The following is a 25,141-nucleotide window of genomic DNA, read 5'->3' on the forward strand; positions in this document are numbered from 1 at the left end:
AGTTGCCAGTTATAGTTTACTGCCTCTTATACTTTTGCAAAGTGGGCGTGGCTCTTCCTCTAATACTCCTTTCGCAATATTGCTTCAAAAACAATGTATTATTTTTCTCTCTCATAAATAATTGTAATGAATAACTGTTCGACTAGTGACGGAAAGCCGAAAGACCAGTTACACAAATAATTTGTGAATTTAATTCATGTTTGTGAAACTCTAGGATTTCTGTGTGGATCTAATTCTATGTAGTTATCAGTATGTTTCATTTTTGTTAATCTCTTTACTTGTGGATCATAATCTATTTATTTGGAATTATGCAGCAATTCTGTCTCCATAGGATGAACAACTGGGCTTTATGCAATTATGTGCTCTAGCATTTGTTTATAGTACTGCACTGGGGAAAAAAAAGAGACCACTCCAGTTTTTCATTAAATCAACATCTCAACTATTCTATTCCAGGCACACCTCATTCTACTTAATAACTGAATAGGTAATCACCTCAACCAAATCTTATTTAGAGAGGAAAAGTATAAAAACCACAGTGGCCATTACTATCCTCTTGTGACCAGCTGCATGGCAAAAACAGTGCTAGTCGTTTCTCAAAAGTAATTGGAATGGCTAATAACTACTGACCATGGAAAATTTTTTAACAGCTTAATACAGCTTTGTGCATCTTGAGAAATTAGTCACAGGAAATCAGACATTCCACATTATCCGCTTTGCAGAAGGGCTCTAGATATATGCTAACCAGAAATAAATATAAAACTAGCAGAAATAGTCATATCTTATTGAAACACATTCAAGTGTTCAAAGTTACCAAAGAGAACTTGTTTAACATTATATAACATGCATCCACCTGAGAGTGAGCTGGCTATGATTGTCAATACTTTTGAAGCAGACCGTCACTCACTATAGCATAGCGCCATCTACTGGTGTAGTGTTGAACAGCAGAGAAAGCCATTAGAAAGGACACGAGTGTGTCGATGTGAAATGGACATCAATTTATTATTACGTAAGTTTGATTTGGAGTTTTTTTTTTTTTTGTCAATGTTTGATGTCAATTTCAGATCTTCTGAAAATCATCTGCCAGCTGGGACATGTTTCTAAATCTAAAAGAGATGTGTCAAATCAATGCTGTCCAATGCCCCATTTAAGAAAAACGTTACTTAAACATGACCAGGCTGACAAAGAATTCATATAAAGCAATAAATATCAATCCATCACACAAATCATTGATGTCAATGTGTGAAGTCCATGTGACATAAATTTGATGTCTTAACTATGAAACTGATTTGATGTAAAATGAATGTCAAACACATTGGCCTGCTGCATACATTAAAACAATTTCAGTGTATTAACTTCATATTTTTACGCAAGAAATTGCTGTCCAAACTGACCTTAAAATTATGTTATACAGCATCTTGATCAAGTCTTGACTAACATTTGACGTCAAATTGATATCAATTGACATAAAGGTGCCCACATGAGAGCCTCCATCAGGAACATTTCTATTGGACTTTTTCTGTCATTCCAAGTTAATTGTGAGGAAGCAACAAAACTGAGCGGTCTGATCCACAATACAAGAACCTGGATTCACACTAGCTGAAAAGTCTACAACTTTGAATTTCAGTAGCTATGCCTACTGTAGCTCTTAGTAGAAAAAGACCCACTTTTCAGCTGTTCCTCTAGCTGTGGTTGAGGAGATCCTCCTGAATCTTCCTGCTCATCAGGTGGTGCGAGTCTGTCGTCTGGTGTGTCATGAGTGGAAGGAGCTGGTGGACAGCGCTGCACACTGGAGAGAACGCTGTCGGAGAGAGGGCTTACAGCCATTTGAGGGTTTCCAGAGCCCTAGATGACTGCTGCCTGTTTTACTTTCAAATTAAGGGTGTAATTTGCTCAAGAATCCCAGAGCAGATGGTGAGTCACATAATTAAGACTGCAATAAGTGTCACTATCGAAATGCGATTTTGTTTCTGGTAAAGTCACTTTTCTGCTGTTCTTACTAGGTAAACTTAAAATGTAAATGAGAGGGGAATTGTAGATTTTCTCCTCTCCTGCATCTTCTAGCCTCCAGCTCATTGTAAAGTATCTGTTACATAACATGCTCTCGTCTCAACACTCACTTCATCTGTAGTCGTGTTATGTGGGTGTCTGGAGTAGAACAAATCCACCTCCCACATCACCTCTATGAACAACACGACAAGTCACCACATGTTAATTGGTCTTAAATTGATAGTTGAGCCAAAAATTAAAAATTCTGCGACCATTAACTCATGTCATACCAAAACTGTATGACTTAGATTCGTCTTTGAAGAAAATTTTTATTTGACATGAAATGGATACAGTTGAAGTCAATGGTAACCAAAACTGTTTGGTCATCAACCTCCTTCTTTTGTGTTCTCCAGAAGAAAGCAAGTCAAACCAGACTGGAATAACATGAGGGTGAGTAAATAATGACAGAATTTTCATTTTTGGGTGAACTATTTATTAAAAAAGGTACACTGTAAAAAATGACTGTGATTTTAACGGTAAAAAACTGTGAAAATGCTACAGTACAAACCTGTTTACTGGTTAACGGTAATTTCCTGTAAACTTTACAGGGAAAAACCGTAAACTTACGTTCCCAGAATTCTCTGCGTTGCATTTCAAATTTTGTTTGAATTTCATGTTTTTTCTTTGAAATAACTATGTTTCTTCTCAATTTTTTCTCATCTGTTATGTTTATTAGGTTTGTATGTTACATAAAATGTTGTTAAATTAATGTTTATTGCATATTTCAGTTTAATGAGTCTCACCATGATGGTGTTTAGTGCTTGTGTGAATCACACCGTGCACCTTCTATGTATCTTATTATTTAAAAGCTGCTTGTGATGGGCTTTGTTTCACCACGTGACTCTCTCATCACCACCTGCTTTTGGTGGTTACCAGTGTAATACAAAGGTACAAAACAGATTTCAGTGCTTCAGTAAGTTTGTATATTAATATTAAATCAGTTAAATTATGGTATTAAACTGTAAATATAAAGTAAAACCGTTAAACCTACAACAGTGTAACTGTATTTTTTACAGTATAAAACCGTTAAACCAAAAATATTTTTTACGGTATAATTCTGGCAACCACAGCTGCCGTTTTTTTATCGTATTTTTTACGGAATATTTTTAACAGTGTAAAATGACATCATAAAGTTAACAACATACGCCAAGACATTTATCTTCATTTAGTTCAGGATCGTTCTTACTACCGGAATGGTACTTTTAATGTACACATACAGTAAAAAATTAATTAATTAAAAACATAATAACTTAACTAAAACATGATTTGTTGTTAACCATTAATTAGGCTGTGTTCATACTGAATTTCGAGCTGTGTAGTTTCCTTCTCCTCCTCAACAGGTTATATGATATATTAGTTTATTGTAATATTATATTCTAATTTTGATGATACTTAAAGAAGGTCTAGTATCTGCACTAGTCTAATACATGCAGAATTTAAAAGTACCATTCCGTTAGTAACTAAATGAAGATAAATGTCTTGGCGTATGATGTGTTTATTGAACCAATCAGATAAGAGTAAATGGAGAGTAATTTTATTGGCTACAAGACCTGCCTACCCCTCATGCTTGCAAAACTCATATAGTGAGAGAATTTTGCCAAAATTGTAAGTGCAGAGAAAAAAAGATGGAGCTGTACATATCGGATTATTTCGGGAACTTTTTGTCTTACATACATTAATTTCTCTGAAAAGTGTAAACACTTTACACACAGCAACATCATTGCAACCAGTGATATGCACCATATCTGTCTGGATATGGTGCAGAAATTACACGCTGCACCTTTTAGACCACTAAAGTTTCTCAATTCTGGTCTTGAGGCCCCACAGAACTGCATGATTTAAATATCTCCTTTATTCAACTCGTGTGTAACAAGATTAGTGTAATTCCTAAATGGTTTTAGAATCCCTTCAGAGAAGTATTAAGAAATATTCACTATGCACGATGAAAACAAAACATTCATTATTAACAGATCCAGAACCTGTAAACATTACAAAAGTAATTAAATCCTTATGAGTAATAAAATGTGACATAGTGAGTGATTACATCACAGGCTCAGTTCTTCTTCTCCTTTCATGCTGGTCTCTGTCCTGTGTAAAACAGACACATTTGAATATAATACGCAGTGCTAAAAACAAATGTAAAGACTTAAAATGAACCTTGGCTTAAAGTGATTGTGAAAGCAGTTGCTTTTGTACAGAAGTAAGATGTGGCAATGAAAAAAATGGCACAATTTTTGATAAGAAATATATGTAGAAAGAGTTAAAGTATCATTCATGACTCCTTAACTCAGTCCATTATTCTGGCAAAATAAAAACCATGAAGGTAATAAAAACAAATACATACCCTGCTTTCCGTAATGTGTCCTGGATTTTCCTCCGTCGCTCTTCATTGATGGGATAGAAGCAAAAAATCACCAAACCGATGAACAGCAGGCAGATTGGCACCGGAGCGAAGAGCACTCGCAGCGAGTATATGACCTCTGGATTGTGTTTACAAGCACCAGGCTTGTATCCTGCAAGGCTGCAGATATAAGGATAACACCAAACAAAACATTGGAAAATCAATTGGAAACAATTGGTTTTAGGTGAATCAAAATCTGACTGGAGAAAGCTCTTACTGTAGCACCAAAGTAGAGACTCCAACAGACATGCCTCCTCCAAATTTGTTGAAGAAAACGTAGCAGGAGTAGAACAATGGTTCTAGATCCTGGCATGATGGGTTCTTGACCTTGAAGTCGTCCACTACATCTGGCAACATTGACCTAAAATAAATAAATAACCTGGTTATATACAGCAGTTTGACTATATTAAAGTTAATATGGTTGTAATGATAATAACATACATGATGATAATTGTGTGGGTTGTGTGTCGGTGAGGTGAGGGCATTAAGAATAAAAAAGATATATTTTTTTATGAGTTGCCTTACCAAGGGAGCAGATAGAGGGCTGCCAGACTCGTACCAGCTAACATGGACATAATAATGAAGACGGGTAAATTACTTTTCACTAGAGATATCACAATTAGAGCTGGGATATATACCTGCAGAGAAGAGGAGATGAAAAGTGGAAACAAATATAAAAAAGAAAATTAATATATATTTGGAGTGATTATTAATCAGTATTTAATTATAAAACATAATTGATTGAATAAAGTTATGATTTAGCATATACTCTTAATAGTCACTAAAATTAACGATGCTATTAGAATTGTTTAAACGTCCTGAAAAAAATCTAAATGTAATTTTTGCCATATCGCCCAGCCCTACTTTATGTAAATCTTTTAAGATTTCACTTGTTTTTCTACAATTTGACTGATCAGAATAATTTTTACCTAAGTGGACGTTTGGGCCGTCGGTGAGAGTGAGCGCTCTGATTGGATGTTCCATTAAGTGAATGAGTCAGTGCCGAGAATTAAAGCAAAAGTGATGAAAACAAGCATGTGAATGAAGGCGGTCCAGACAGAACGCTGTTTGTGATCTTTCCCGATCATTCTAATATGCAAATGTTTTCATAACAACAAGTTATTAACGTTACTGATATTCCAAAATCTAAGCAAGCGCTGCTTTGTTTCCATTTCGTATATCTGCATTTATCTCTATTTCTCCTTTTGAATGACGAATATATAGTATTAATAGCTGCTGATATGAACAGCTCATTCCTCTCACGCATGCGCAGAACGCACGTGTTAGTTTGCCGTTCGGCTGCAGTCTGTGCGGTGTAGTGGTGGAAATTATGATTCTTTTTAGAGATTCGTTCATTTTCAGTTCGTTCACCAAAATGATTCGTTCAGTGACCATTTCTTCGTATTACACAAAATAAGCCAGCAGATGGCAAAAAAAGAGTGTATTATGTGTTATGTCTTAAGTCAACGAACGTATTCACTTGTTACAAAAACTGATCTGGCTTTATTAAAATGTGTGTATAATCACATTCAATATATAAAGTCTAATTAAGTTTTTCAGATGAACAAAGCACAAGGTTTTCTTGCCTAATTAGCATTTTAATTGTTTGGTCAGACAGTTTGTATATTATATATTCACATTCATAAATCGGGGATTAAACATGGAGTTGCTAAATATCAAAACAAGCGTATGTGCACAGTACAGTACTTAACTGCGCTTTGCATTTTTGCGAGATTGACATGCTAAATGGCAGACTAACCCTGTTTACTCTCATTCATTTCGTTCACGAACGAGATAAGCGATGTACCAGTTCATTTCATTCACGAACGACATGTTTCAACTCATTCACGAACGACATGTGTATCAGTTCTGCCATTTTATTCACTAACGACATGTATCAGCTCATTCAACTCATTCACGAACGACATGTGTATCAGTTCTGTCATTTCATTCACGAACGACATGTATCAGCTCATTCAACTCATTCACGAACGACATGGGTACCAGTTCAGTCATTTCGTTCACGAACGATAAGATCTCCAGATCTAGTTCAGACTCATATGAAACTCGTTCATTAAGGGCGTATTCGTTCACTACATTCAACAAATCACATACTCTGTCACATCTCATACTCGAAGGCTATTTGGCTCGAGGTTGAGTAATTCTTTGACAGGATGAAATGGTTGTTACCCGGTTCACTGAGCTGCGCATGCGCTGCTTATAGCGCCGCGCTGCTGTGAAGGGAGGAACTTCACTGAACGATTCGTTCACCTAAAAGATTCGTTCAAAAAGAACGATTCGTTCACGAACGACACATCACTAGTGCGGTGTTTTCCAGCGCAGCTTTTTGGTCTGAAGCTGCCGACAAGAGGCAACAACACCGTCGGCTTTCATCGCCACTAGTTCTTTGAAGTCGACTTGGTCAACAACCAATAATAAAGAGTGGTACTCACTGATAGGCCGATGAATATGGTGGTCTTTTTGCCTTTTTTGACCAGTAGTGTTTGCCACATTGGGATGGATATTGTAGCTGATGTCTGCACAAGAGCAGAAAGAAATAAAATACCATGAAAAACATACCATGCTGCATAATTAAACATTAATCATTAAATTTGACTGACTACTGTTTCATTTAAGAAGTAATTTGTAAGATAAATCGAGAGACAATTCAAAAACAAGTTAATACAGTGATTTAATATAATATACATTTTATAATTTATTTCATTTGCTTCATGTTGTAACATCTTAATTAATAGGTCATATTAATAATAGGTATTTCTTTTTTTTCTTTTTTCATTTCTTTACAGGTCAGATTTTGCTAACTAGCTAATTTTAGTATTTTATATAATAACATAATAATAATAATACTTTCATATAATAATATAAATAATAAATTTGAAATAATAAATCCATCACCAATAGTATGAGAACAAGATGCTGGAAATATGCTCCCATATTCGCTGCATGAGTACAGAAGAGGGCGAAATTCCCCTGAGCCATCTGAAACAAATATTCTTATCATTATGATTTCTGTCATACCTAATAAAAATCCATTTGTTGTCTCTATAACTATGGCTATCAAAACCATAATAAGTAACAGACAGGGCACTTTTGGTATTTTGATATCAACCACAAGCACTTCAAAATTCATTCATAATTTAAACAGAAAAACTTTTGACCTGGAAGCCAAGTGAAGCAAAAAGGAAGCCGAATACAAGCCACACATATGGAGTGTGTCTCACCACCATCTTCATTCCAGTTAGATAGGGGACATTTATGCTGTCCAGTTTACTTAGAGGGGCTAAAATGAGATGTAGACACATGCAAGTCATTATATCAGTCATTGCAACAGCCCACTAGCATGTGGTGATATAGCTATCAAAAAGACCCCCACTGTACACTTGATTGTAAATAGTCAAATAAAATCCAGTATAGGCTAAGCAGTCTTAAAGTTTTGCTGTCCATCCTCAACCTTACCACTGGCTCTACTCTTCACCACAACCAACATAGCAGAAAAATCTGTAAGTCCTAACATAATAAAACATATACTAACTTATGTCTCCCCATGCTAATCATGGCTAATCATGATGTGGTAGTCTTAGTAAAGGCTGAAAGAACATATGGTAAACACAGCTTAGGCTATCTGATAGTTTAACGCATGTTAACTCATTTGGACCTACCCAACTGCTCCTTCACTCCAAGAAAAAGCACGAGGCAGCACAGGAAGTACAGCATTCCTAATACTAATGCTCCAGTCAAATAGGCTCTTCTCTGTAGAAATTAAAAGACAAATGGCACTACCATTAGAAAATGTTGGGGTCAGATTTTTTTTTATTTTTTTTTTTTACATTTTTTAAAGTTAATATTTGTATTTGGCAAGGATGCATTCAATCAAACAAAACTGAGAGCAGAGACGTTTTAAATGTTACAAGAGCAACATTTAGCGTTTGCTCTCTGAAGTATAAACTTTTATTTTGAATAAAACCTTCGTCATCTTCATTGGATAAACCATGACACACCAACCTTTTGAACCTTTTGTAATGGATATTCAAACACTTTGCAACATCAAAACTTATGGAATGAGAAAACTGGGAGAACAACGTTGATCTTAAAAATAATAATAATAATAATAATTCCTTACATTTTTATATAGCGCTTTTCTAGGCACTCAAAGCCCTTTACATAGACAGGGGGTATCTCCTCATCCACCACCAGTGTGCAGCATCCACCTGGATGATGCGACGGCAGCCATAGTGCGCCAGAACGCCCACCACACACCAGCTTACTGGTGGAGAGGAGACAATGGGGATTGTTAGGAGGCCATGATGGTCAGAGGCCAATGGGCGAATTTAGCCAGGATGCCGAGGCCACACCACTACTCTACTGGGATTTTTAATGACCACTGAAAATCAGGACCTTGGTTTAATGTCTCATCCAAAGAACGGTGCTTGTTGACAGTATAGTGTCCCCATCACTACACTGGGGCGTTAGGACCCACACAGACCACAGGGTGAGCACCCCCTGCTGGCCTCACTAGCACCTCTTCCAGCAGCAACCTAGTTTTCCCAGGTCTCCCATCCAGGTACTGACCAGGCTCAGCCCTGCTTAGCTTCAGTGGGCAACCAGTCTTGGGCTCCAGGGTGATATGGCTGCCAGCCTAGGTATTTAGACTAAGTATTTAGACTAAAATACCTAGACTAAAGAATATAATTCCTGTTTCTGGAAATATAACAGATTATACTTGGCACAGTATATGGTTTCTAATGTCATATTTAGAGTTTGATATTTATGATATTTACATCTGGAGGTACTACATTCTCTGGTACAACAGTTCCAGAGAAAGGGCCTACATATGCTCAAAACAAGGAAGTATATTATCCTCTACACATGACTAAATTATGAATTTAGGAAAAAGTTGCCTTTGATAGTTCACAGTAAATTTGTGTGGCCATTTCACAATCAACAACTAATAACAAATTCCACTATCCATATGTGCTTGACACAATGGTAAAAGGATGTTCTCTGTGCCTAACTGTATTTTGTAGACTGTCAGATATGTCATCCAGTGAGTCTGTGTGGTTCCCAGAAGCCCCTTCCGTGCCATTCTGTAAACTGCAGACTTGTGTCCTCTTGGCATGGTGCACCCCCACTATCTGACCCTGAATGGCAGCTCCTGCCAGGGTAGCGAACACTTCCATGCCCATTCCTGTATCGTGAGAGAGAACAAAGTTCATGAAATGTGTCTTTTATATAGGAAACAGATCTCAGTTAAGGTCATGTCCTATATATCAAAGTTTCTGCTCTCTATTTCCAATGTTTCCTTTTCCTACTTACAAATAATAACAAAAAGAATGATGAGAGGAAGTATGATCTATCTAGCTACATCTCAATCCTCAATCCCAGGCACCTGAACTGCTTTTTTCTTCGCCCAAATGAGGGTAACAGTCATGCCAGAATGTGCACTGGATATACAGCGGCTGGCAGCCTCCTTAAAAAAAGGGCATTTCAAGACATTTCAGAAGATGCAGGGTCTCATGGCCTCTGCATCTTTGGTGTTACAGCTGGACCTGCTGTGTATGTGGCCCCTTCAGTACTGGCTGAAACCATTAGTTCCGCCACACACCTGGCGTCTTGTTTGCCTTTGTGCCAAGGTGGACCAGGCTTGTGTGTCAGCACTGGCCCCTTGGAAAGACTCTCAGTGGATGGAACGGAGCGTGCCCCTGGGAATGGTCTGCAAAAGGAAGGTGGTCTCGACAGATTATTCCAATTTAGGCTGGGGAGTGCTGTGCTACGGCAAACCGGCTTTCGGCCTCAAGTGTCAGGAAATGCATGTGGTATGTTTGGGCCTTCGCACCTTCCTGCCAGAACTGAAGCGACACCAAGTCCTGGTCAGATCCAACAGCATGATGGTAGTGTCTAGGGCTGGGCGTTATATCTAATGATATGATCATGAGCATCTAGTAAGTTAATCTGGTTCTGTGATTACCACTAAATCGCCATTACCTGCTTTCAAATGGAGTGGCATTTAATAGACAGAGCTGTAGATCATTGACAATCTACGCAATATTGCGTTCATTATCTCCTTTGATGAATATGCAATATGAACCTGATACTGCGTAGCTTGTCAGTGATCTCCAGGAAGAACTCTCCTCGAAGCGCCTCTTTTTTCTAGTAGAGCACTTCTTGGAATGGGCTCAGATGAACTTGTGTTCGATGAGAGTGTTGCATGTGCCGGACAAGTTGAACCAAGGAGCAGATATACTGTCCCCTCCGACGAGTGGATGCTACACCCACAGATGGTTCAAAAATCTGAGTGATCTTTGGCAAGGCAGAGGTCAAACTCTTTGCCTCAAAAGACAACTCTCATTCCCCAACTTATTTTTCTAAGGACACGGACATCTTGGACCATAACTGACCCAACCTCCTCCTTTACGCTTTTCCCCCAATCGCTCTGAATATCGGATTTGGATCGGTCTCGTTAGATTGAAATCCGGATCCGGCAGAAATGCCAGTATCAGAGCGATATACAGATCCTGATTATCAGATAGGCGCACTCCTAGGCCCCACCCATTCAGTTCAGGAGAAAAAAGGCTTTGTCCTATAGCGTCTTTAGCAAGACAGAGTACTCGTTACCCCCATATCTCAGGGAACCAAGGTTGCGTTAGTAACTGTGAACATTATGTCAAGATCACAAAAAAATGAAGTCGTGATAACAAGAAAACTAATTTTGTTATCTTCATATCACGAGAAAATAAAGTTGTGATAATAATAACTTTTGTCATGTTGAAACAACTCTTTAATTAATCAAGTCGTGATTACTTGAAAACAAGAAAGAAAAATAATAATCCATGGCCTCTGAGGACTTCAGTAGAATTTCTATTAATTTTCATTCAACTTCCTTATGAAAATTTGAATAGTGATTCTTCTGTTTCAATTCAAATTCAATTCAAATTCAGGACTATATAAGGTACCCATAAGGTACCCACCTATTCAGTTATGAATGGCACATATGAATGGTGTTACTTATACACAAACTATTATTTGAATTTAGAATATTATGAGATTTGATTTGCTCTTAGATTGGTGAATGCTAGAAAAAAATTGTAGAAGATCTGACTGTAACAGTAATGATTGTGAAGGCTCTAAGCAGTGAAAGAAGTTTCAAAGTTTTAAAGTTTTCTGCTCCCCTCCTCTTAGGACACCTAGCTGCTTCACATAAAAATTATATACTCTATCTTAAGGTGCTCCTGGCAATGAGTTCAATCAAGTTCATTAACAGATTTATAATTCATTTAATCGTTTAGCAGATATGGGCTGATACATTTAAATTTTTTTATGTGACCCATAATATCTAATTGGCTTATGTCTTGTGAATGAACATAAACAACAGTATATTTGGATGTAACATGCCAAATCTCATGAATTTCTGATGCTATGGGGCTCTTAGATCAGTAATTAGATCAGTCATTTATTTGTGACAGAATAAAGGCTATAATACTAATGTCGTACACTAGAGAGTCAAAGGGCAAGAAATCCTTTTACAAGAAATTGCATTGCCAATGGCAGAATATTTCCTGATTTCCGTTTTGAAGTCAGTTATCTCTTTTGGAACTTACGTGTTTCTGTAAGCTGTTTCACTGAACCCTAACATACAATATATTATAATATAATATAGATATGTTTAGAAAGATATATTGCAATTCTATGAACTTGCCCCAAACTAATCATCTATTATTGGTGCTTTGACTAAAATGATTCTTACTGTAACCAGTGGCTGAGTCTCGATCCTTCTCATTCCCCCCCAGAAACATGTTTAGGGAAGAATATGGCACATGGTAGCACTGAATGAGTCAGAGAGAGAATTAAATGTTTTGGTGTCAGTTATGAATCATAACACATTACATAAGCAAATACAGCTGTTAAAAACTGCTGTGGTCAGTACTATATTTACCATGAATACTTCACAAGAAAGAGGTGGAAACTGTGTCACTGTATATTTGTTTGAAATTCAAAACTAATTTACATTTAGTCTTCCCCTCATGCAGGAAGTGTCCTTAACCTGCTGAACATCCTTAATGCTAAATGTGTAAAACAACAGAAAACTATAGGCAGATAATAGTGGGCTTACACTCATGAAGGTGTCAAACAGACAGCACCATGTGAAGTACCAGCCGAAACTGAAGGCAGGGGACATGGTGTCCTGTGGGGTATACCAGAGCATAACGTATGATAGGACCCCAAGTGGCATTGTGAACACAATCCTACGTAAAGAGCATGGATAAGCAGAGTGGCACATGAAAAACATTCGGCATATAAAAAAGGTCTTTGAAAGTGTACAACATCCATTTATATGCTCAACATTTGTAAAACACATGTAAGCAACCTGTGGTCCAGCTGTGAAATATTTCAGTGAGATTGGAGGATATGTTTCACAGCCAGTCTGACATTAACCAGTACACTCACCAAGGAATAAGTTTGCCAATTCTGGTCCGGCCACTCTTACTCACAGCATATCCAATCAGAGGATCCGAAATGGCATCCCAAGCTTGACCAAGGAAGAGAATGATGGATGCAGAAAAGCCTCCCATCTATAGCAATCATGAAGATAGAAAAAAAAAATTCTTCTAACATACCTACTGTGCACCATTTTTGTAACAATTATCTTGTAGTATAAAATGCAGTAGCAAAATGTTCTAACATGCTGTTAAAGTATAATAATATATGAATTTTCTCAAGATCTTTCATATTCCCTTTAACATACTTCCTGTGCTAACAGTTCAGAGTTGTGTTGAACATGGCATGCAAACATGACATGCAAAGTGAGGAAGTTTTGAGGATGGAGCATCATGCATTTTATAAATACTCAGTTGTTGTACGTTTTTATAATCCCCAGATCACGCAGTGGTTATCTCTTTCAAATCCCTTGAAACTTTTCATTCACCAGCCTAGATCTTTAACCATGCGGGATACACAATCCTCAGAAGGACATTTGAAACCAATGGACAAGAGAAATAAGACCAAAAAACATATCAGTACATTATAAAAAATATTATTAATTTTTTATTGTCTTATAAGTTTTTATTAGTTATTTATTTTTTTACATTTCAATGGAAAGTGAAGCTCAGTTAAGTGTTAGAGCAGGTCAGATTATATTCATCTTTAAGGTAATCACACAATATAATGTGGCACATTTACACAATTGTGTGTAAACAGGCCACTATGAAACTGAATTTATACAGAGGACATATGGTACACTATATGGTATTCATTACTGATAAAAACCTAAAAAACACATATTTTATTCATATATACGCACCTTCACAACATCCAGTAAAAAGATCTGCATGAAAAAGCCCTTAGTGGTTCCAGTCATTTGATAAGGCATTCCTCCAATGGCATAGCAGAGTTTTCTGGATAAAGGGATGCCAGGAGTTTTCTGCATCAGATCAACATGTATGCCTCATGTGAATTATTTTGTGAATAGTGTTATTTCAACATGAAAAATGCTGAATTTTAATAAAGCACGTCTCTTGAAATGAAAAAATATAAATATATATACACTGATGTTCAATAGTTTGGGATCAGTAAGATTTTTAATGTATTTTAAAGAAGTCTCTTCTGTTCATCGTGGTTGCATTTATTTGACCAAAAATACATTAATACTGCAAAATATTATTACCATTTAAAATAATAGTTTTCTATTGTAATGTACTTTAAAATATCATTTATTTCTGTGATGCAAAGCTGATTTTTCCAATCTTCATTTTCACATGATCCTTTTTGGGAATCTGTGATACTTTTTTTCAGGATTATTTGATCAATAAATTTAAAAAGAATAGTGTTTATTTAAAATATAAATATTTATCTAAATACCACAAACTTTTGAAAGATAGTGTATATTGTTACAAAATAATTACATTTTGAATAAATCCTGTTCTAGTTAACGTTTTATTCATATATATTCATATATACATATACATACATACATACATACTGTACATACATACATATATATATATATATATATATATATATATATATATATATATATATATATATATATATATATATATACTCTTGCCAATATTGATATCAGATCAGCATATTATAATTGATTTCTGAAGGATCATGTGAAACTGAAGACTGGAGAAATGACGTTAAAAATTCAGCTTTGATAAATAAATTATATTTTAAAGTAGCCTATGTTAAAATAGAAAACCATTGTTTTGAATTGCAATAATATTCCACAGTTTTACATATTTTTTCTGTAATAAATGCAGCCTTGATGAGCGAAAAAGACTTATTTATTGAAGGATACAAAATCTTACTGATCCCAAACTTTTGAACTGCATGCATATTTGATATATTTAAAAGTCACCAGCACCTCATTGTTCAACTCTGTTTAGAGGTGTTCCTACACTTTTACAGTTTCTTGATGCCGAAGCGCTTTAAGTTACTGTTACTTGCACCATCAAACAAACACTCTGTTGTTTACAAAGGATAAAAATGTTATATCATACCGACTGAGTGTCATCGTTTTCCGTCACACATGCTATGTTCTCATCGGTGCGACGGTCCAGTATATTCCCGTTGTTGATCGCCATCGTTCAGTCATCGAGGAAAAGAATCGACAAGTTAGTTTTTCTGTGTATTGTAGGCTACTTTTTGACAAGTAGGCGTGGCTGGCTTTAGCATTGGCAAAGTTTCGCGGTAGAAATATGATATGTACAGAATAAAACACTTCAATGAAGATAAAGAAAGAAAGAAAGAAAGAAAGAAAGGTCCTGAGGTCTGTACAATTATTTTTTATTGCAACCAGAAAGCAAGCAAGTTCATATTAAGTAGCCTAATGAAATAATACAATTGGGCATTCACCAAGATGCATGAATGACAATACAACTCCATTACAAGTTACAAATTACACTCGTGGTATCAAATGAGTAGCTATAATACTAACAGTCCAGGTATCTCCATATAATCAAACTAATAGTCAAAGTATCATCTGTATTTCAGTCAAAGTGTCTGTTTTTCTTCTACTTTATTTCAGAAGGCACATCTAACAGTAGTATAGAGATCTGTCCAGAAGCTGAAGAGAGTGTTTTCTGTTTGACTTGCAGGGGCAATGCAATGGTTTCTGGGCCCCCTGAACAGTATATTGATTGAAGCCCCCCTCAGTGTTCTAAAGGGGGGACCCCTTCAGTACAAATTTTATGTTAGGACCCCTCTCTGACCAGGCCCTTGGAATCATAACCTTCCCCGCTTTTACAGCGCGGGGAAGGTTATGATTCCAAGGTTATGGTTTATATGGAAGGTTATGGTTTATATGTTAAGCCTTGGAGTCGCTTTGGATAAAAGCGTCTGCTAAATGAATAAATGTGAATGTAAACTCTGGATCCACGTTGGATTTCATATATTTCATCCATATTAAATTATTTGGAGTGATTATCAAGTAATTAATCAGTATTTAAGCTCTTGTTTTGGCTGATTGAATAAAGTTATGATCTACCATATACTGGTAATAGTCACTAAGATTAATCATGTTATTGGAATGTGTTTTTCTTTGTTTGTGTGAAGACTTTCAGTATGTTAAACTTTGTTTAACTGTTACTCCTCTCAGGTTAAAAGTCTCTGCCTAGGTCATAGAGGCCATCAGGGTCTGAGCTTCTCTCCTTTTATCTCTCTGAAAAGTTGCACTCAGTACCTGATAAAAGTAAGAGCCTAGCTATTCAACCTATAAGTAGTTAAAGGTTTCTCTATGCAAGCCCGCTGGTATCAGTCTGTCCTGAACCAGCCTGCAGGGAGATTCAGAGATTCAGTCTCTTGAGAACTCTAATCATTTGTTACCTAAATAACCTTAGAAGATATGCTTTTAACTTTATGTAAATCTGTTAAGATTTCACTGGTTTTTCTACGATTTGACCAATCACAGACCATTTTACCTAAGTAATGATGTATCTCATGACCTTTGTATAACTGCTGCTGTAATGAGAATGTATGCAGAGCAGCCTACGAACTCCTCGTGAGTATTGAAGCTGACTTCTGCTGATGAAACTGCAAACTCTTTTCTTCAGTAAATTTGATTTCATCATACCTGGTCCTTGGGTTTAACTGTAAATCCCCTACAAGAGTTACCATTAATTATGCTATATATATTATCCCTTATATAGGCACACCTCTCTCTGAAACTGATTTACTGAATTATTGCTATTAATTTTCTTTATTCTTTAGTCTATTTGTATGGGTTTTTTACTGTACATATATCTTATATTTATGCATCTCAATAAAACCAATTAATACAATTATTTTTTTGGAGTAAAGTCTGCGAAGGTGAGCTCTTATATAAAAAAAATCTTCATGGAGACATGACGTTATCAGATATTTCTGGCTGCAGAGTAAATGAAACACGAGACATGTACATCTGAAAATATGGTATTTTTACTATGGCTTCAATGATTGAAAATGTTTGCAAAAAGGTCACAAAATTCCTTACAGATTCAATCACATCATCTTTACATTTCTTACATTCTTTTTCAACTGTTACAAATTCAAAATTAATACATAGATAGAGGAGATGAAAAAAAAGATATAATATCTCATCAACTGCTTTCAACATTACTTAAGTAAACTGATTACTTTAGTGCATGTTTATGTATGTACTTATAGTTGCAGACTAAGTTCCCTCATATTTACAGCGTTTATTAGAACTAAGTACATTCACGGAAGTGCTTTGTAATGTTTTATGTCTCCTTTATGGCATATTGCATCATTAGAATTCCTTTGTGCACCTTTGTGCCTGTTGCACAAAAATGCAGTAAGACACTATCTTTCTTCAGCTGGACAAATCTCCACACTACTGTTAGTGACCCGTATCCCATACCAGCCTGCCCGATACTGTGTATCCACCCCTCCATGAGTACAGCGGATAAACTGAACCCCAGGTCCATAATCCTTAAAGACATGTGTCATCTGAAATAAAGCAGAACAAATACAGAGGCAATGACACCTAGACTGTTAGTTTGATTATAGGGGAATAACTGAACTGTTAGCATTATTCTACTCACTTAACACCATGGCTCATCATTCCACTGTTGGAAAAAAACTTTCTCAGGCTAAAAAGTACAGATGGGTTTTTTCCTCCTATCAAGCAACTCCACAAAGATCTCATACTGACACCCACAATCAAAGCGTGGGGCATACCTGCAGATCACACATCACGTTAATGTGCTTTCACTATAGAACCTGATTTGTAAGTAACACTGGTACTGCATTTAAAGGGACAGTTCACCCAAAAATGAACATTATGTCATCCTTATTGTGGAACACAAAAGAAGACTTTCGAAAATCAACGGGGTCCAAACAACACTGGAGCACATTGACTTTCAAAACACAGACAGTTTAAAGAAATGTCCTTGTGGCGAGTGGGGCGGGGCCGAGGGACGTGGGAACAAGGAGTGAGGCCGGCACTGATTTGCCCAATCATTGCCGGCCTCACTCCTTGTTCCCACGTCCCTCGGCCCCGCCCCACTCGCCACAGTCCTTTATATTCCAAAGAAGATATTGGGTTTTTTTTCAGATAGAGGAGCATAAAAAGAGTTTGAGCAAACACTAACCAGTCTGATATTTTGATATGAGGTTGTAGTTGCTCCATGAAAGCAGCGTTGTAGCCTTCCTTCTTCAAATCTATCAGCTGTTGCTTCAAACATAACCTGAGGACAAAGGTGGATTGGCTTGCTGATTGAATGATAATCATATATTGACAAATAAATAAGCTAAAATCTTTGCAAATTGTCAAATGTACCCATAAGTGTTACGGATCACTCGGGAAGCTGAGGAGGTAACAGATGAAGATGTTTATTTTTAAAGACACAAGCAGAGGAGCAGGAAGTGAGGAGTGAGAAGGAGTTTGGATCCGTGCAGGTAGGGCTGTGACTTCTTGGAGAGACGGTGAACCACACACACACGCACACTTCGGGGAACTGGGTTCTTCGGAGAGAATCTCTGGAGAGAGTAGAAGAGGAGTTAGTCCTTATAGTAAGCATAAAGGAATGATCTTGTCACGAACGTGACCGGACAATGAGGCTTGGTCAGAGAGGGGTCCTAACATAAAATTTGTACTGAAGGGCCCCCCCTTTTAGAACACTGAGGGGGGCTTCAATCAATATACTGTTCAGGGGGCCCAGAAACCATTGCAGTGCCCCTGCAAGTCAAACAGAAAAACACTCTCTTCAGCTTCTGGACAGATCTTTATACTACTGGCTTTTGTAGTGTAGCGCTGATGAGTGGATGATGAGGAGCAGGTGGAGGTGATCTAATATTCAGGTGAGGGTGTGCGCTGAGATTGTGTGGAGGTGGAACCTGGCGTGTTTGTAACAGTACCCACCTCCCCAGGGCCCGCTCCTGAGGGCCGGGGACCCCGACGACGTCGTGGGCGTCCTCTTCCCCTGGGAGCTGGTCGATTGGGATGAATGGAATGGAAGGTATCCAGTAAGGCGGGATCCAAGATGTCGTTGCGTGGGACCCAGGAACGTTCCTCTGGACCGTATCCTTCCCAGTCCACTAGATATTCCAGCTGCCCACCATGCCGCCGGGAGTCCAGGATGTCCTTGACTGTATAAGCTGCGCCGTCATCTAGGAGGAGAGGAGGGGGGGGGCTTCTGTTTCGCCAGGTTCTGTGGAGGGAGAAACAGAAGGATGGTGAGGTTTCAGGCGTGACACATGGAATGTGGGGTGAATCCGGTACTCAGGAGGAAGCTGGAGTTTATACGTGACCGGATTTATCTGCTGGGTGATGGTGAACAGGCCAATGAATCTGGGACTGAGCTTGCGGTAGGGTAGACGCAGGTGGATGTCCCGGGTGGACAGCCAGACCTTCTGACCAGGCTGGTAGTTGGGAGCCTCAGACCGGCGAAGGTCGGCTGTCGTCCTGCGTCTGCGAAGTGCCCGCTGAAGTTGGTGATGAGCCGCGTCCCAGACCCTCTCGCTCTCCCGGAACCAGTAGTCAACGGCAGGGACATCCGAGGGCTCTCCAGACCAGGAGAACAGAGGTGGTTGGTAGCCGAGTACGCACTGGAAGGGGGTGAGTCCGGTGGTGGGTTGACGGAGGGAGTCTTGTGCGTACTCGGCCCACCCCAGGAATTGGTTCCAGGAGTTCTGGTGGCTGTGGCAGAAGGTACAGAGGAAGCGTCCGATCTCCTGGACCTTCCTCTCCGTCTGCCTGTTTGACTGGGGGTGATAGCCAGAGGACAGGTTGATGGCCACACCTAGGAGGGAATGGAATGCTCTCCACACCCGGGAGATGAACTGGGGGCCTCGATCTAACACGATATCTTCTGGGATGCCGAAGTACCTGAAGACATTGTTGAACATCAATTCAGCCGTTTCCATGGCTGTAGGTAGGCCCCTTAGAGGAAGAAGACAATCTATCTAGGATTTAGAAAATCTATCTACTATAACCAATATACAGGTATTATTGTCAGAGGGTGGAAGGTCTGTTATAAAATCCACCCCTAGGTGTGACCACAGGCGGTTAGGGACGGGCAGAGGAAGGAGTTTGCCTGATGGTAGATGGCGAGGGCTTTTGGACATGGCACACCTGGTACATCCACTCACGTACCTTCTGACATCCGAGGCCATGTTGGGCCACCAGAAGCGTTCCCGTAGCAACGAGAGGGTTTCATTGACCCCCGGGTGACCAGTGCCAAGTGATGTATGTGTAGAGTGGATGAGTGGAGTGCGCCGTGTCCTGGGGATGTAAAGGTGATCCGGTGGGCAACCCGGCGGGGTATTATTAGGAGGCTGGAGGAATGTCTCCATTCCTCCAGGCCAAGTTTAATGGCTAGCAATTCCCGATTCCCGATGTCATAGTTTACCTCCGCCGGGTTGAGTTTCCGGGAGAAGAAGGCACATGGATGGAGGCCACTGGGATTCCCCTGCTGCTGGGAAAGGACCACTCCCACTCCGGTGGTTAAGGCGTCCACTTCCACCACGAAAGGTCGATCGGGGTCCGGATGTACCAGGAGTGGGGCGTTCGTAAAGGCTGGTTTGAGGGCTTGGAAGGCTTCTGTGGCTGTTGGAGTCCAGGAGAGAGATTTGGGCTTTTGGCGGAGAAGGTTGGTGAGAGGGCTGGTGATAGTACTGAAATTGTGTATGAATTGTCTATAGAAATTTGCAAAGCCCAGGAATCGTTGCAGCTCCTTGATAGTGGTAGGAATGGGCCAGTCCCTGACTGCGCTCACCTTCCCCTCGTCCATCCGGATGCCACTGCGGTCGATGATGTATCCAAGGAACTGCACTGAGGGCTGATGGAAGGAACACTTCTCGGCTTTGAGATAGAGCTGGTAGTCCCTCAGGAGTTGCAGGACCTCCGCAATGTGGCGCTGATGTTCTGCCAAGCTCCGGGAGTAGATCAATATGTCATCAATGTACACTAGGACGGACTTGTGGAGGAAATCCCGGAGCACCTCATAAATGAAATCCTGGAATACAGAGGGGGCGTTAACAAGTCCATACGGCATAACACAGTACTCATAGTGGCCAGTAGGGGTGATGAAGGCAGTCTTCCACTCGTCCCCCTCACGTATCCGGATGTGGTTATATGCGCTGCGGAGGTCCAACTTGGTGAACACAGTGGCACCACGGAGATGTTCCAGGGCCGCAGGGAAGAGGGGAAGTGGGTACCGGAATTTAAGAGTGATTTTATTGAGAGCTCTGTAGTCAATGCATGGTCTCAAACCTCCATCCTTTTTAGCCACAAAGAAGAAGCTGGAAGCAGCAGGGGAGGTTGATGGACGAATATACCCTTGGGCCAGCGCCTCCTTGATATAGTCCTCCATGGCCTTCTCCTCGGGAACGGATAGGGGATATATCCTTCCCTTTGGCACTGGTTCACCCGGCAGCAGATCGATTGCACAGTCCCACGGCCGGTGTGGAGGCAGCTTGAAGGCCCGCTTAGGGCAGAAGACGTCGCTGAAGGGGGCGTAGCACTGAGGAATGGTGATGGACTGGTGCTCGATCAGGCTCTCGATAGAGGTGGAGTAGACTGGTAGTGGTTCAGGGGGGTGCTCAACAGGAATGGGACAACCGGAGATGCATGATTGAAAACAGGCTTCGCCCCACTTCAGGATCTCGCCAGTTCTCCAGGAAATCAAGGGGTTGTGCTGCTCCAACCATGGGCGCCCTAAGATAACGTCAGCGGTGGATTCCTCCAGAACCAGCAGATGGATCTCCTCATGGTGCAGAAGTCCAGTCCGGAGGGAGATGGGACCAACACAATGACGTAAGTACTTCTTGCTTAACGGCCTGCCGGTGATTGTGTGGACCTGGTAGGCAGACGGCGTAGCCGTAGTGGGGAGTTTGAGCTGACGACAGAGGACGCCGGAGATGAAGTTGCCGGCTGACCCAGAATCGAGGAGGGCAGAAACTGGAAGAGATACATCAGCGGCAGTAAGTGTTACAACAGTGGTGAGTGGTCTCATTTGGTATCTTGAAGGGAGAATGGCACTCACCATGGGATGAGGAGGATGGACGGGGCACACTGCTATAGTATGCCCCGGAGCTGCACAGTAGAGGCATAGATTCTGGGCCAGCCGTCTTTGACGCTCCGCCATCGTGAGGCGGTAGGAATCCACAATCATAGGTTCGCTGGCTGGTTCTGGGGGGCTGACGTTATCCGGTCGGCAGAGTGGAGTGGAGGAATGCGCCCGGCCCTGGTGCTCTTCTAAGCACGACTGCATACGAGTGGCGAAGCAATGGATAACTGGATGAATCGCTCGAGGCCGATGGTATCCTCGTATGCAGCGAGATGCAACCACACTCGGGGTTCCAGTCCTTGACGATGGGTCGTCAGCAAATCCTGTTCGTTCCATCCACTGGAGGCCGCCAGAGTCCTAAACTGCAAGGCATATTCATTGACAGACATTCCTCCACCGAACCAGAGTAGGGCGCCGGCCTGGCCATGGGACTGGCGTGCACGGCAGGTGAGGAAGTGATGACAGGGTCGGCGGAAGTGCTCGCTGGTGGAGGAGATGCTGGGACTGCCATGAGTGTTCGACGGAGTGCATCTACCAGGCCTTGGAATGGGTCTGTGAGGCTCATGCTTGTGCCTGTCGGTCTTGGTCCGGTCATCTGTTACGGATCACTCGGGAAGCTGAGGAGGTAACAGATGAAGATGTTTATTTTTAAAGACACAAGCAGTGAAGCAGGAAGTGAGGAGTGAGAAGGAGTTTGGTTCCGTGCAGGTAGGGCTGTGACTTCTTGGAGGGACAGTGAACCACACACACGCACACTTCGGGGAACTGGGTTCTTCGGAGAGAATCTCTGGAGAGAGTAGAAGAGGAGTTAGTCCTTATAGTAAGCATACAGGAATGATCTTGTTGCGAACGTGACCGGACAATGACTGAGTGCGTGTGTGTGGCTTTTGTAGTGCAGCGCTGATGAGTGGATGATGAGGAGCAGGTGGAGGTAATCTAATATTCAGGTGAGGGTGTACGCTGAGATTGTGTGGAGGTGGAACCTGGCGTGTTTGTAACAATAAGAAGTTACAAAACATTTTGTGACCGTCTCATCCACAAATGGATTCCTATTTTTCTCTACCACCCAGCGGTCACCTCCATTCTGTACAATCTTCCATCCTTCAAGTTTATCTAATAAGAACATCAGAGAAGTACAAATTCACACAATGACACCAATCTATGTGAATCAGGGTTATTATAAACTAAAAGTGAAATTTTTACCATAAAAAAATGTCACTTGAAATATAATAAACGTTACCTGAAATAAACATAAATATATGTAAACTTGCCAAGCTACTTATCATTTTCCTTTAGTACTAAAATAAACTAAAACTCCAATGACAGTTTTAATAACCAAAAATAATAATTATTAAAGTAAAAATAAAAACTAATTCAACATATTTATAAAAACTGCAATAACTGTGATACTAATGTGGCTCACCTTCTGCTCTGGGATTCTTGAGCAAGTTATGTCGTTTCTTAGTTATGAAGTAAAACTGGCTCCCGCTGTCTATGGCTCTGGAAGGATCTTGTGGCTGTAAGCCCTCTCTCCGACAGCGTTCTCTCCAGTGTGCAGTGCTGTCCACCAGCTCCTTCCACTCATGACACACCAGACGACAGACTCGCACCACCTGATGAGCAGGAAGATTCAGGAGGATCTCCTCAACCACAGCTATAGGAACAGCTGAACGCAGACCTGAGCACTGACAGAGGAAGGAAGAATCAGTTCTAATCCTGCTGGAAAATACAGATGTGGATTATCAACTATAATTTTAAACTGGCAACCGGTTTATTTTTTTTATTTTTTTTTGTAAGTCTTTCAGTTTGAACCTCCTAGAAACCAGCTACCAGGTTCTGCTGGGGTAGGAAGCAAACAGAAACAGTTGGTCTTAGCTGGTTTAAGGTGGACTCACAGCCTGACCAGCTAAAGAAGTGGTCAAAACCGCTCTAAAAACAACTTGCAAACCAGCTACAACCAGGCTAGAGGAACAGCTAGAGCTAACCACATACCAACAACTTAGGCTGGTTTGAGCGGTTTTTTTTTTTTTCGTTAATTTTTTTTAACATCTATCATCTTAAGATGTTTTTTTCCATTAAAAAAGAAAGTTTATTTCTGTAAAACAGTTTGTTTATTTCTTCAAACTGACTAGGCCAGTTTGATGTGTTAATTCTCTCAAACCATAACTACTGAGTCTAATCTGGGTTTCCTTGAGGCAACATTAATGTGCCCGCTCACTCCTGAGCTGTTTTGTTTTTGTGTTTTTTATAAGACACTTGGTCCTACGGGTGTCCAAAGCCGGAAGTTACGTCCCTCCGTCTGGCGAAACTACACTAACTGAAACCCAGACAGTTACAGATAGCTATTTTGCAATAGTTACAGTCTCAGTCAGACTGAGTTCTTTTAAACAGCAATAACGAGACTTATTGCGCAAGCACACTAATCTGCTTCTGGCATTGGAGCGTCTTGATGGCTCACTTCAGCAGAGCTGTTATGTTCTTCTTTACGATTAGATATCGTAATAAGTCACACGTACCATGATTCTGGTCAGAATTAAAATATATTCCTTAGGATTTAAATGTTTACCGAGAACCAAATTCAAAAGTACTGATATGGGAAGCTTGCGTTGACATCATTGTGGTTGCTAGGTATTCACAACAAAACCCCCCCAATTGCTACTCAAAACTGTGGATCCGCGGACTTGGCAACTGCCTCCTACAACAGTGACGTATGCTATATTAGCAACCATGGATGTGACCTCGTTGTATACTAACATCCCAAATCATGAGGGCCTACTGGCTTTAGAACATTTTCTCGATTTGCGCATTGATGATGAGGGTCTTCCGACTAAATTTATCACTGAAATGGCTGAAATGGTACTTACTAAAAACTATTTCCTATTTGAAAATCAATATTATTTGCAGGTTGAGGGCACCGCCATAGGGGCCACTATGGCTCCCGACTATGCCAATTTATATTTGGGTTTTCTAGAGGACCAATATGTTTTCAACAATAACCCTTTCTTGGACAATATTATTTTGTTTAAGAGATACATTGATGATTGCTTTGTCATTTATAAAGGTTCTGCAAGTGATTTTGAAACATTTGTTTTGTACATGAATTGTCTTAGGCCCTCCATTAAATTTACATATCATGTGGGGTTCACTGATGTCAATTTCCTGGACA

General features: G+C 40.0%; 2 protein-coding genes across 2 annotated transcripts; both read right to left on the reverse strand.

The window, feature by feature from the left end:
- Positions 1-3,488: 3,488 nt before the first annotated feature.
- On the reverse strand, positions 3,489-15,051 carry LOC132129457 (sodium-dependent lysophosphatidylcholine symporter 1-like). The gene is made up of 14 exons (XM_059541074.1): positions 14,968-15,051; positions 13,764-13,883; positions 12,911-13,035; positions 12,576-12,708; positions 12,210-12,288; positions 9,481-9,653; positions 8,128-8,218; positions 7,627-7,748; positions 7,364-7,447; positions 6,901-6,984; positions 4,973-5,085; positions 4,665-4,808; positions 4,391-4,567; positions 3,489-4,134 (listed from the first exon to the last, which is right to left on the reverse strand). Exons 1-14 carry the CDS (start codon positions 15,049-15,051, stop codon positions 4,092-4,094), a joined length of 1,572 nt encoding a protein of 523 aa, XP_059397057.1. The 3' UTR covers positions 3,489-4,091.
- A 1,813-nt stretch (positions 15,052-16,864) lies between these two features.
- LOC132129000 (F-box only protein 2-like) lies at positions 16,865-23,714 on the reverse strand (the record flags this gene model as incomplete). The annotated part of the gene is made up of 5 exons (XM_059540410.1): positions 16,865-17,413; positions 17,509-17,644; positions 18,058-18,153; positions 23,003-23,088; positions 23,399-23,714. Coding segments are annotated over 4 exons (516 nt in total), but the record flags the coding sequence as incomplete, so codon positions are not given.
- Positions 23,715-25,141: the final 1,427 nt, after the last annotated feature.

The sequence above is a fragment of the Carassius carassius genome, chromosome 46, assembly GCF_963082965.1.
Source record: "Carassius carassius chromosome 46, fCarCar2.1, whole genome shotgun sequence".
In the NCBI taxonomy this organism is placed as follows: Eukaryota; Metazoa; Chordata; class Actinopteri; order Cypriniformes; family Cyprinidae; genus Carassius; species Carassius carassius.

What these genes read in the sequence shown, in the direction of transcription:
- LOC132129457 (XM_059541074.1), bottom strand. Translation starts at nt 15,051, where the DNA reads ATGGCGATCAACAACGGGAATATACTGGACCGTCGCACCGATGAGAAC. An exon ending in TGGAGTGAAGGAGCAGTTGG is followed by an intron (nt 7,749 to 8,127) that starts GTAGGTCCAAAT and finishes ATCTCATTTTAG; the next exon opens with CCCCTCTAAGTAAACTGGAC. An exon ending in TTGCTTCACTTGGCTTCCAG is followed by an intron (nt 7,448 to 7,626) that starts GTCAAAAGTTTT and finishes TATTTGTTTCAG; the next exon opens with ATGGCTCAGGGGAATTTCGC.